This window comes from Ornithorhynchus anatinus, chromosome 11, assembly GCF_004115215.2.
Source record: "Ornithorhynchus anatinus isolate Pmale09 chromosome 11, mOrnAna1.pri.v4, whole genome shotgun sequence".
Classification (NCBI taxonomy): domain Eukaryota; kingdom Metazoa; phylum Chordata; class Mammalia; order Monotremata; family Ornithorhynchidae; genus Ornithorhynchus; species Ornithorhynchus anatinus.
In genome coordinates, this window is record NC_041738.1 from 44301615 (window position 1) to 44313380 (window position 11766).

An 11766-nucleotide genomic window follows, 5' to 3' on the forward strand; every position below is an offset into this window, starting at 1 on the left:
TTTAGGTTCATTACACAAATGGTTCAACTGCAACATGTGGGAAGTGGAAAACAATCGTTCCTAATAAAAAGAAGGTCCTTGGGATCTACTGTGCATTTATGTGGGAAAGGGGGTTAATTTTGAGGTCTAGGACACCAATTTTCCCTTTAAATTTTAACACGGGAAATAAGAATGAAATTCCTTATAGCCACTGGGATTCTAGGTATTTTGAATTTATCTTTTGTTCATTTTCCCTTAAGTTTGGGGAGAGTTGAGAAGGGGGTGGTCAAGAGGTGGGCGTTCTGGGGGTTTTTTCTTCGCCCACATTTGAAGGGTAACCAAAAGAAAACCACAGCCCAACTCTCTTTCCTGTCAGCGTCTTTCCGAGAAGTTGGGCTACTAGCCCAGTCTATAACAGAAACCCTCAGTCCCAGTCACTCAGTCACTCAGCCACTTAATAGTACTTACTGAGCATGTTCAGTCTGTCACCGTAGCTTGTCAGTTTTAACTTCACAGATCTCTAGAACCTGTCCCTTCCTCTTCATCAAAATTACAACCATTTTGGTTCAGACACTTGTCATATCTCTCCTTGACTATTATTATGTCAGCCTCCTCACTGACTTCCCTTTTTCCAGCCTCCCCCCTCTCCATTATATACTTTACTCTGCTGTCTGGATCATTTTTCTAAAAAAAAAAATTTACACACATCTCCCCCCTCCTCAGAAACCTCCAATGACTTCCCATCCACCTTCACATCAAACAGAAACTCCTTAACAATATATGGAGAATGCTCAATAGGAACTTAGTGACTACATGATTCCAATGTGGCTGAGAGGAAAGAACATAGGCCTGGACATCAGAGGACCTGACTTCTAATCCAGCCACCCAAACTTGTCTTCTGTGTGACCTTGGGCAAGTCACTTAACTTCTCTTTGCCTGCTTCCTCTTCTGTAAAATGGGGAATAAATCCTCCTCCCTGTGACTTGGACTGTGAGCCCCGTGTGGGACAGGGACTGTCCAACCTGATTAATCTGGGCTCTACCCCAAAGCTTAGTACAGTGTTCGGCCACATAGTAAGCACTTGGCAAAAACCACAATTATTAAGTCTTGGAAAGGAGCAGGACTTCTGGCCACTTAGGCAACCTTCTCTGGTAATGTAGAAGCATTCAAAGTAACTTAAACCAACTCTTTCAAATACTTAGAGTAGAGTTCTTGAAACTCTGACAAAAGGGAGAGTGCTCCCATTTCATCTTCATAAAGCATTGCTGGAAAGCTGGAGTTTTCCCTTTTCCCTTAAGAGGAAATGGAGAAGTGGGGCTTAAGATGACCACCATAGGTGGTATATTTTAAGGCTACTGAGCCAGGCAACAGACAGAAAGGAAGGTCTTCTAGACTGTAAACCCGGTGTGGGCAGGGATTGTCTCTATTGCTGAATTGTACTTTCCAAGCGTTTAGTACAATGCTCCACACACAGGAAATGCTCAATAAGTACGATCGAGTGAATGAATGAATGAAGTTCTGATTGCAGGTAGACACAAGAGGGGGCTGAGCAAGTCATTAGCAAACACCAAATTCCTTTCAACCCTCATGCTCACTCATGGATCGAGCTCCCATTAGGTAGTAATAATAGGATTAAGCACCTACTGGATGCATCATGCTGTACAGTGTGCTGGGAAAAAATACATAGGTCAGACTTAGACCTTATCGGTTGGTTCTCAAGGGGCAGACAATCCTTATGTAATATTACAGGTGGTTCTCAGCCCTAAATCTCTAGTGGAAAAAGCCACGGAGCACCCAGACCCCGGTCACCTTTCACTGGGCCGTAAAACCCCCGTTTTTTCTAACACGGGTCTGGGGACCTCTGCTCAGGGTTCTCCAAATCCCTGCCACCAACATTCAACTGGACCCCAGGCATCGCCTGAATGCCAAGAGGATGTCATGGACTAGCTTACCACCCATGTCCCGGAGCTGGCTACGGGAAGCTCACAGAGAAAGTGCACCTTCCCAATGGCTTCCTAAGTCCACGTCTCCCCGACACCTGGAGCTTCTCCTCCGGTCTCTAGCACGGGCAGACATCCAAGTCTGAGATCTCAACAGTGTTTAATAGTTTCCTAACTCGGGAACAATGAAAAACATTCCTGTTCAAATCACCTTTCCCTGGATCTAATACCTTCCTCCCAAAAGGCGCTGCACTTCCTTGTAGGTGTCCTGGGGTTTACGTTCCTCTGGTCCTCCCTCTTCTCTTGGGGCACCCAGGTTCCAATCTCACCCTCTCTGAGTCATTTAGAAACAAAGTCTCTCTATGTCCTTAGTTATATAAGGTGGGGCAGCTTGACAATGGATACATAAGATGAAATGATAAAAACACAAAAGCAACATAAAAGAGGATAAATCAGACAAAAGTAATAGGAATCCGTGAAGAAGAAACCAAAGGGCCATATGATAAAATGTCCAGGAACTAGAGATAAGATATTGGCTGACCATTTCACTTTCCTTCCTTGAGGGGATACAAATGTAGAGTGGTCTTATGACTATATCCTATTCAGGCTTCACCTTGGGAGGTTTATGTGCTTTAGTGATGTGGTATTACAGATTTCTTATAAAAATCTAATTCCACATGCCAAGATCCCTGAGAGAGATTGTTCTCTTTTGCAGATGGGGAATTCAGGGACTGAAAAGAATGTAAGACTCTGTCACACCTCAGTGATTCAGCAGCACAGCCATTCTCAGGAAAACCAGTGATGTCAATCCATCTTACCGCAACTCTGGGCCCCTTCCTCCTTCCTTGCTTGACCTTATAATGTTGGTATTTGTGAAGCGCTTACTATGTGCAGAGCACTGTTCTAAGCGCTGGGGGAGATACAGAGTAATCAGGTTGTCCCACAAGAGGCTCACAGTCTTAAACCCCATTTTTTCCAGATGAGGTAACTGAGTCACAGAGAAGTTAAGTGACTTGCCCAAGGTCACACAGCTGACAAATGGCAGAGCTGGGAATCGAACCCATGACCTCTGACTCACAAGCCCGTGCTCCTTCCACTGAGCCACACCTTATTTATGCCTTGACTTCTGGATGAATCCATTGACTCACAGAGGGCAGATTGTATCAACGGAATAGCTCCCACTGAGCATCCCTGTTACAAAGCTCAATATGAGAAGCAACTCGGCCTAGTGGAAAGAGCACAGGCCTGGAAGTCAGAAAAACTGGGTCTTAATTCCAACTTCACCACTTGTCTGCTGTGTGACCATAGGCAAGTCACTAAACTTCTCTGTGTCTCAGTTACCTCCCCTGCAAAATGGGGATTACGACTGCGAGCCCTCTGAGGGAGAGAGACTGTATCCAACCTGATTATCTTGTATCTACCCTGGTGCTTAGTATGGTTTCTAGGACATAGCGCTTAACGAATACCATAAAAAATTACAACCCCTATTCTGGCTTCATGGGATCATCTCCTTGATGGAGTTTCTCCAAGCTACTTTTTCCAAAGCAACAGAGCTGCAGAGAGCCTCAAACTGCTGACCGCGGGAAGAAAAGCCACTTAGCTGATTTCCACCTAGACTTACGTGGAGCTACCAATTTACGTTTAGCCTCTTCGTGTAGTGAACATCATTGGTCTTTTCTTTCTCCAACTGAGGAGAGCCGGTCCCCCATTTGGAGGCCAGCAGGGAGCAGCAGTGAATCGCACATTCTCACAATACCCAGAACGTATTTTTTGGAACAGTTAGGGATCTCAGAAGCTGATCCCAAAATAGGCCAGAATCTCAGATGCTAGAGCTGAAAAAGCAACTGATTTGATTAGGAAATATTTCTCCTCCCTGCAAGGGAGGGAGGATGCTCAGTGGCCTGTTAAAAGCCAGTGTTTTTTTCGAGTGAAGCCGTAATCGAATGGTTGAAGATGGCATTCACCATATACTTCACACAGCTTCACAATGCTGTGGGTAGGCTCTGTCTTGGAGATTTAAGTTATTGCCATCGTAGGTCCTGGATAAGTCGCTGAGGGATGTTTATTAGTCTGCCCACCACAAGAAAGTGGCAGATGACGGGAAAGATTAAGAAATGTTCTGGAAAAAAAATAGCCATGGATTCCAAGGTCGAAGGTGAAACCTGCAGAGCTCAGATCAGGTTCCTTTTCAGTCCACGATTTTAGAGTTGCTTCAAATCGCGCATAGCGTAGTAGATAGAGCAGGGGCCTGAGAGTCAGAAGGTCATGGTCCTAACAGTGGCTCCATCGCTCGTCTTCTGTGTGACCCTGGACAAGTCACTTCACTTCTCTGGGCCTCAGTTATCTCATCTGTGAAATGGGGATTGAGGCATTTCTGAACCCCATGTGCATAGGGACTGTGTCCGACCCGATTGCTTGTAGGCACCCCAACACTCAGTACGGTGCCTGGCACATAGGGCTTAACAAATACCACAATTATTATTAATTTTGCATCTGCCTCCTTGCTGCCCACCCTGCCTCCCATCTCTCCCCACTCCAGTCCATACTTCAGTCTGCTGCAAGGATCATTTTTCTCAAAAAAATTTCAGTCCGTTTCTCCCCACTCCTCAAGAATTTTCGGGGGCTATGTCCACCTCCACATCAAACAGAAATTCCTGACCACTGGCTTTAAAGCACTTCATCAGCTTGCCCCCTCGTACCTCACTGCACCCATCTCCTACTACAGCCCAGCCCACACACTTCACTCCTCTAGCACCAGCATACTCACTGTGCCTCTATCCCATATATCTCACCACTGACCCCTTTCTCCCATCCTCCCTCTAGCCTAGAACTCCCTCCTCCTCCTCCCATACACCTGACCACAACTCTCCCCTCCTGCAAAGTCTTATTAAGGTCACATCTCCGAGAAGTCTTCCCTGATTAAGCCCTCTTTTCCCTGGCTCCCTGTGACCTTTGGGCATTTGTTATTTCCCCCTCCTCAACCCCACAGTAGTTATGTACGTATCCTTAAATCACATATTATAAATTATTTATATTAATGTCTTTAATATAAATTATTTATATTAATGTCTACCTCCCCTTCTAGACCGTGAACTCGTCGGGGGCGGAGAATATGTCTGCTAACTCTCCAGAGCTCTTAGTATAGTGCTCTGCACATAGCGCTCAATAAATACCATTGATTGATTCCAGAGGATGCCACAGGAGAGCCTTAGGGAACGTAAGAGAAGCAATATGACACAGAGGTAGACTTTCCAATCTTCCACCATTCCCATCCCACCACCTCTACCCTCTGTGATCATGACCCTTGAGGCTGCTGCTGCCTCGCTTTGCTCACCTTCTAAAGTCAGCCCCAGTCCCCAGTAACCGTGCCCAATATCCACAATACAATTTATTAATTATGACCAGAGGCTAGGGATTTAGAAACTAGCAATTAATCGATAAGTATTTATTGAGAACCTAGAATTGAGGTTCTGTCCCCAGCTCCGCTGAATAATACCTGTGTGATTCTGTGCACTCCCTCCTCATTTTGGGGTCTATTTTCCTCAATTTCTGCCATTAATACTAGTAGGGAATGAAGGAAGCTTGAGCAGAAGAAGCCAATTACCTAAACTAGTTTGGACTGACATTTAGGCGGATAATTGAAAGTTTGGATTACTTGGTTTTGACTAGCCTGGGCAGGAGCCCTTCCCAAATTTGGTTCAAGCATTTTCCCCCCGATTATCTGAGCTAGCGGTGGTTCCGATAATAATCATTTCCCCTCTGGTGTATTTTGCAAAATACTTTGAACTCCTTGGGGAAAGATATGCTAGTATTACAGAGCAACTTAAAGTTATTCAATCATTCATTACTAGTTTTGGCTGTGGCTGGATAATAATGGCTTTTATTATCATTATTCTTGTTAGTTTCTAGCTTACATGTTTTGTTCTCTGGGTGCCAGAAGTCTGCCTCGATTCCTCCAGTCGGCTCAAGAAGGGGGAATGAAGCAGCTAGATTGCAAACAGCTCAATACCATGGGAATCTTGGGTCAGATTTGATCTACTAGAGCTCCATGTAGTTCTGCTTCACCTCTTCTATGCTATGGAAGTCTGATCATCCGTTCAAGGGAGCTTGTCTTCATCCTTGTCTCCCCTCGGTGACCCACTGTGTGTTTCTGAGCCATACTGGTGTCCATGTCACACTAAGGCCCACTGTGATATGCGGTCTAGATTCTGGAGAGGGGATTTCTCTCTCTTCTAGCTTGTCTGACTCTCCCACAGCCTTTTGGCCAAGAAGCAGGTAAGATGGGACCTGGAGGTTAGCCATGCCTGGTGCCTCCTGGATATGAGAAGATGACTCCAATCTTCACCGTTTTCCCTCCCCCCCCAGGGACTCCCAAAGTTCTTGGGAAAATACAGTCAATCCCCCCGGGGCCATTGTTGTCTGCCTGGTCTCACCACAGAACTTGTTGCAGACTTCAAGGAGTTGTAACTCCCTCCCCTCTCCACATGACACCCAGATTTAGGATTTCAGCCAGCCTCGGCGAACTGCCAGGAGACAAGATGGGGAGGTGGTTGCCCTGGAGCGGCAATGACTCTATCAGGCAAGGTGCCTGGGTCCCAGACTCCCCAGCTCTGTGAGGGGGAGGGAGGGTTCCCTTTGCCTGGGCCCCAGGTTTACTGTTATTAGGTGTGCCCCGACACCCCCCTGTATTGTCCCAGCCACCTACATCTTTACCTCATTTCCCAAATAACGTGGGAGGCTTCAAAGGAGCTCAGGGATGGGCTGTGGCTTCCTGAGCAGATGGAAAAACAGCGAGAGCCCAACGGCTCAATGTCTCAGTCCTCCCCTGCATGCCCGAGTCCCATCAGTTGAAGCTTCAGCTGCAGAGATGTCCCTGGGTTCTATCCTGAAGGTAAGGGAAGCCCCTTTCCTGCTGAGGCCACTCAAACTTGTTTCCTGGGAATATTACTAGGCAGCTGTTTTCTTTCCTGGGAGCCTGAAGAAGGGCCAGTTGACCCAAGCCCTTTGAGTTAGGGTCTAGATCTGTCCTTCCTGGGGCTCCTCTAGGACTGGGTGCTAATCAGACTCAAGAAACCTGAGGTAATGGGGAGCCTTTCTGTAAGGAAGGTTTCAGGTCACTGTTTCAACGAATGCCAGGGGCTTTTGTGGGAAGACATCCCAGATGGCAATGGGTCTTTGAGAAGCAAGGTGGCATGGGAGTCAACGCAGCTGGGTTCTAGTCCCGGATGCGCCATGTGCCTACTGGGTGACCTTGGCCAAGTGACTTAACTTTTCTGTGCCTTAGTTGTCTCATCTGCAAAATGGGGATTAATTCCCCGTTCTCTCTCCTATTTAGACTGTGAAATCCTATGTAGGACCTGACGATCTTGTATGTACCAGTGCTTAGTACTGCGTTTGGCACATAGTAAGCACTTAACAAATACCCCAGTGATTATTTTATTATTATTTGCAGCTGTTAAATAGTAAAATAGTAACCTGGACTCTCGAGAGGAGTCCAGAACTGACCTGAAGCTCTAAGACCTCAGGACCGGGGACCTGCTGGGACCAGCTGGTGACTAAGGCTGATGACAGCACAGCACTTTTGGGCCATATTAGTCCCCAAGCTCAAGGGATGGAATCAGCCCAAGCCCAGAACCCCAGGGGGTCGGGCAGGGCAAGGAGCACACAGCAAGCCATTGGAGCCTTTTTCATCTGAGAAACGGCTTTCTGGAGCTGGTCTAGCGGATAGAGCACGGATCTGGGAGTCAGAAGGACCTGGGCTCTAAACCTGGCTCTACCATGAGTCTGTTGTGTGACCTCGGGAAAATCACTTAACCTTTCAGTGCCTCAGGTATCTCATCTGCAAAATGGGGATTAAGAGTGTGAGCTCCATGTGGGATGGGGACTGTGTTTGATCTGATTAAGTTGTAACTACCTAGTGCTTTGAACAGTGCTTGTCACATAGTAAGTTCTTAACAAGTACCATAATTATTATTAAAATTATGTTTATTAAGTGCTTATAAAGGCACTGTTCTAAGCAGTGGGGGAAAATACAGGAATATCTATTTATACATGATCCCCGGCCCAAGAGAGGTTCAGATTCTAAGTATGTGTGTGAGTATGTGTGGAGGGGGCGAGACAGGCCCATAGAACAAAAGAATATTGAGCAAACTCAATAAAAATAACTCTAAAAGAAAATTAGAGAGGACTGGAAGGGGAGGTTGTGGACTTCTCACCGCTGTTGTGGAACTGGAGATGGATGATTTAAAACAATCAAAGAGAAAGTACCATCCTTGGAGGGGATCTGCCTGCTTCTCATTTGTCTGACCTTTCCTCTCTTCCCTCAGGTGGGACTGTTGATGACTGTCTGCTCCACCCTCAAGCCCGTCAAGAAGAGCCAGGGCTGGCCCAACGGCTGCTATGAGCTCCATGATACGAAGGCCCCAGAGAGGGTTTGGAACCAGACAGGAGGCCGGAGTAACCCATGGAGAAAGATTCCTTCCATCTACCTGGTGGAGGAGGTGGAGAGGCTGGAACAGCAGCAGAGGAAGAAGAGGAGACACGTGAAGGGGAAATGTCACAACTCTCTCCCACCGTCCCCTTCCAGTTACAACCTCCGCTCAACCTCCCCATGGACCTACAGGTAAAGGTGTCTGGTAACTGGTAACCTTTCCAACTCCGGGACTGGTGGTAGATGGGCTTATCCCATTCTGGCACCTTATCCTTTCCCCTGGGGAATACCCAGGTGCCGCTTTAATTGAGGGGCCTCGGACTTTGCTCTAGTCAGGTTCCGACCAGGCTAACTGGAGAGCTCCCTTGCAGCTCGTACTTACTCTCCTCCAGTTATGCATGCTGGTATTGGAGTTGCTTTTGATTTACGGTAGGGCTATGTTGTAGATTCCCAAAGCTAGACTTTTGCAATCGCAAGCTCCAATGAATATATAACCTGGGGATCTTCTTCTTCTTCCTCTTTGCCAAGGCAGAAATCCAACTCTTGCACAGAGTCCTTGAACCCGAGTTTAACTTTGCTCTGCACTTCTTTAACTCCTCTTTCCAATCTAAATGGGGGATTTGGTTCAAACCCTAGAGGCACCCCATGTCACATAATAATAATGATGGTATTTGTTAAGCACTTACAGTGTGCTAAGTAATTAATTAATGCTGGTATTTGTTAAGTGCTTACTATGCGCAGAGCACTGTTCTAAGCGCTGGGGTAGATACAGGGTAATCAGGTTGTCCCAGGTGAGGCTCACAGTGTGCATCCCCATTTTACAAATGAGGTCACTGAAGCCCAGAGAAGTTAAGTGACTTGCCCACAGTCACACAGCTGACAAGTGGCAGGGCCGGGATTCGAACCCATGACCTCTGACTCCCAAGTCCGTGCTCTTTCCGCTGAGCCACGCTGCTTCCCTAAAGTACCAAGTCCTGGGGTAGATACAAGATAATCAGATCACATAAAGTCCCTATCCTACAGGGAGCTCACAGTCTGGATGGAAAAAGAACAGGAATTTTTATCCCCATTTTAATGATGAGGAAACTGAGGCCCAGAGGAGTGAAGTGAGTTGCCTAAAGTCACAGAGCAGGCAAGTGGAGGAGCTGGGATTAGAACCCAGGTCCTTGGACTCCCAGACCCATGCTCTTTCCATTAGGCCACGCTTCTTTTCAGTCAGCAGACAATCAACGGACTCCCTGCCCTGCCCTGCCCTGCCTGTCCCATCGCAAGCTCATGGAGCTCTCCCCTCCAGCTGTGTTGCAGTTGTCAATGTAGCTTCCCGCATGTTAATGCAGAATCAACGTGGATGAAGATCGCTACCCTCAGAAGCTGGCCTTTGCTGAGTGCCTCTGCTCTGGCTGCATCGATCTCTGGTCTAACCGGGAGACTTTGAGGATGAATTCTGTGCTCCTGGAGCAGAGTGTACTGGTTCTGCGGAGGAAGCCATGTCCCGCCAACCCCAGACTCACCTCCTACGAACTCGACCACATCATGGTGCCCGTGGGTTGTACTTGTTTAAAACCAAGGATGGCCTATGCCTGAGGAGGTGCCCCGAGCTCTTGGCACCAACTGCGAGACCCTGTTGACTGTAGATTAGGAGTCAGGGGAGGGGCGGGAGGAGGAGGAAGAAGAAGAGGAAAATGTCTTTGCAGAGGAATGGAAATGATCATAATGGGTCCTTCGAATTTGCCAGTCCAAACAGGATGGTCCTGGCTTGGGTGGATAGCGTGAGTACCTGACAACAACTATTTGTCAGGCTCCATTTGATTGTACTAGTGTCAATAAAAATGGTGATTTGAAGTGATGAATAAACATAAAATAGTCTGAATATACCCCTAAAAGTTGAACTATCTATTCTTTATCTGAACTGTTGCTTTCACTATGTTTCATCGCCTTTGATGAGTTCTGGAAAACTATACTTTACCTCTTTCTCCACAAATCCTTGGTCTAACCTCGGTCTGTCTAGTTTGGTTTACAGTGTCCTTTCCTCTCGCCTCTCCGACTCCCCTTTCAGCCATTCCAAAATACCGACACTAGACTGTAAGCCCCTTGTAGGACAGGGACTGTGTCTGATCTGCGTGTATTATAGCTACCTCAGTGATTAGTAAGGTATTTGGCACCATACTAAGCCCTGAACATTTTGTAATGTGGTCTTCACACATTAAGAACTCAATAAATACAATTGACTGACCCATAGCGCTTAACAAATACCACAATTAATTATTATTACCACCAAGAACTTCTTTTTTGCCCATAGCTTTGTCCACTTCCCCTTCCTGAAGTCTGTTTGTCTCACTCTCATTCAAACTCTTCCTTCAATTAATCTTCAAGATCCCTCATCATCTCCTCTAAGGGCCCCTATCCTCTTTAATTTTTTGCTGTTGCACAGGTCGCTTCCTCCACCATAGTCACACAAACCTAGTAGTCTTCCCCAATTACCACCCTCAGGCCTGCAGATCTTCTCTCATGCTCTTTTCTATGATGTGGAACAATTCTCTGAATCCTCCAAACTACTTCCCATATTTCTAAGCCAAAATTCTTACCTTTTTCATCAGTCTTCCCAAATTAAATAGAAGGGAGGGGCCAAATTCCTTTTGGACCAAGAGCCCCAATAATCACTGGAGCACACTTGTGCTTCAACCAGTCCTGAGTTCAATGCTTTGTGATTGCAGTGCTCAGGAGAGAGTACTTGGCTGTCCATTGGTCTTCCCTACCTCATCCACATAGAGGGGCTGGTCCTTACCATTATTAGTGTCATCTCTGAAAACAAATGCCAGCTACCTATATATATATATATATATATACACACACAAACACACACACACACACATATGTATACATTCACAGAGAAGTCCCATGTCATAGTGGATAGAGCATAGGCCGGGGAGTCAGAAGATCAGGGGTTCTAATCCCAGATTCTCCACTTGCATGCTGTGTGACCTTGGCCAAATCACTTCACTTCTCTGTGCCTCAGTTACCTCATTTGTAAAATAGGGATTGAGACTGTGAGCCCCACAAGGGTCAGGGATTGTGTCCAACTCACTTTGCTTGTATCTACCCAGTGCTTAGTACAGGGCCTGGCACATAGCATTTAACCAATACCATCATCATTATTATTTTATAGTTGCGCGTGCACACACATGCATACACACACACACACACACACACACACACACACACACAGGCAGTGAGCAGAGGACTAGGTGTAAGGTGCAAAGAGCCTCTCAGAAGGAAGATCTCCATAAACCCGAGGGGTTTTTATCCTCGTCAAAGGGAATGCTGGCAGGTCCCCACTTGGCAGAATGGAGTGAGGGCAATGGGAGGCAGGATTCAGTCACCGCTAATTAAGGTCTTTTCACCGCAAATGGCTCCCAT

General features: G+C 46.7%; 1 protein-coding gene across 1 annotated transcript; it reads left to right on the forward strand.

Moving 5' to 3' along the window:
* The first annotated feature begins 7898 nt into the window (after nucleotides 1–7898).
* On the forward strand, nucleotides 7899–10198 carry LOC103171371 (interleukin-17C-like). The gene is made up of 2 exons (XM_029075801.1): nucleotides 7899–8541; nucleotides 9687–10198. Exons 1-2 carry the CDS (start codon nucleotides 8258–8260, stop codon nucleotides 9931–9933), a joined length of 531 nt encoding a protein of 176 aa, XP_028931634.1. The 5' UTR covers nucleotides 7899–8257; the 3' UTR covers nucleotides 9934–10198.
* The last annotated feature ends 1568 nt before the right edge of the window (nucleotides 10199–11766 follow it).

Bases quoted from the DNA above. Each gene is read 5' to 3' on its own strand.
- LOC103171371 (XM_029075801.1), top strand. From the start codon at position 8,258: ATGACTGTCTGCTCCACCCTCAAGCCCGTCAAGAAGAGCCAGGGCTGG. The intron at 8,542-9,686 runs GTAAAGGTGTCT...ATGTTAATGCAG, and splicing joins ACCTCCCCATGGACCTACAG to AATCAACGTGGATGAAGATC.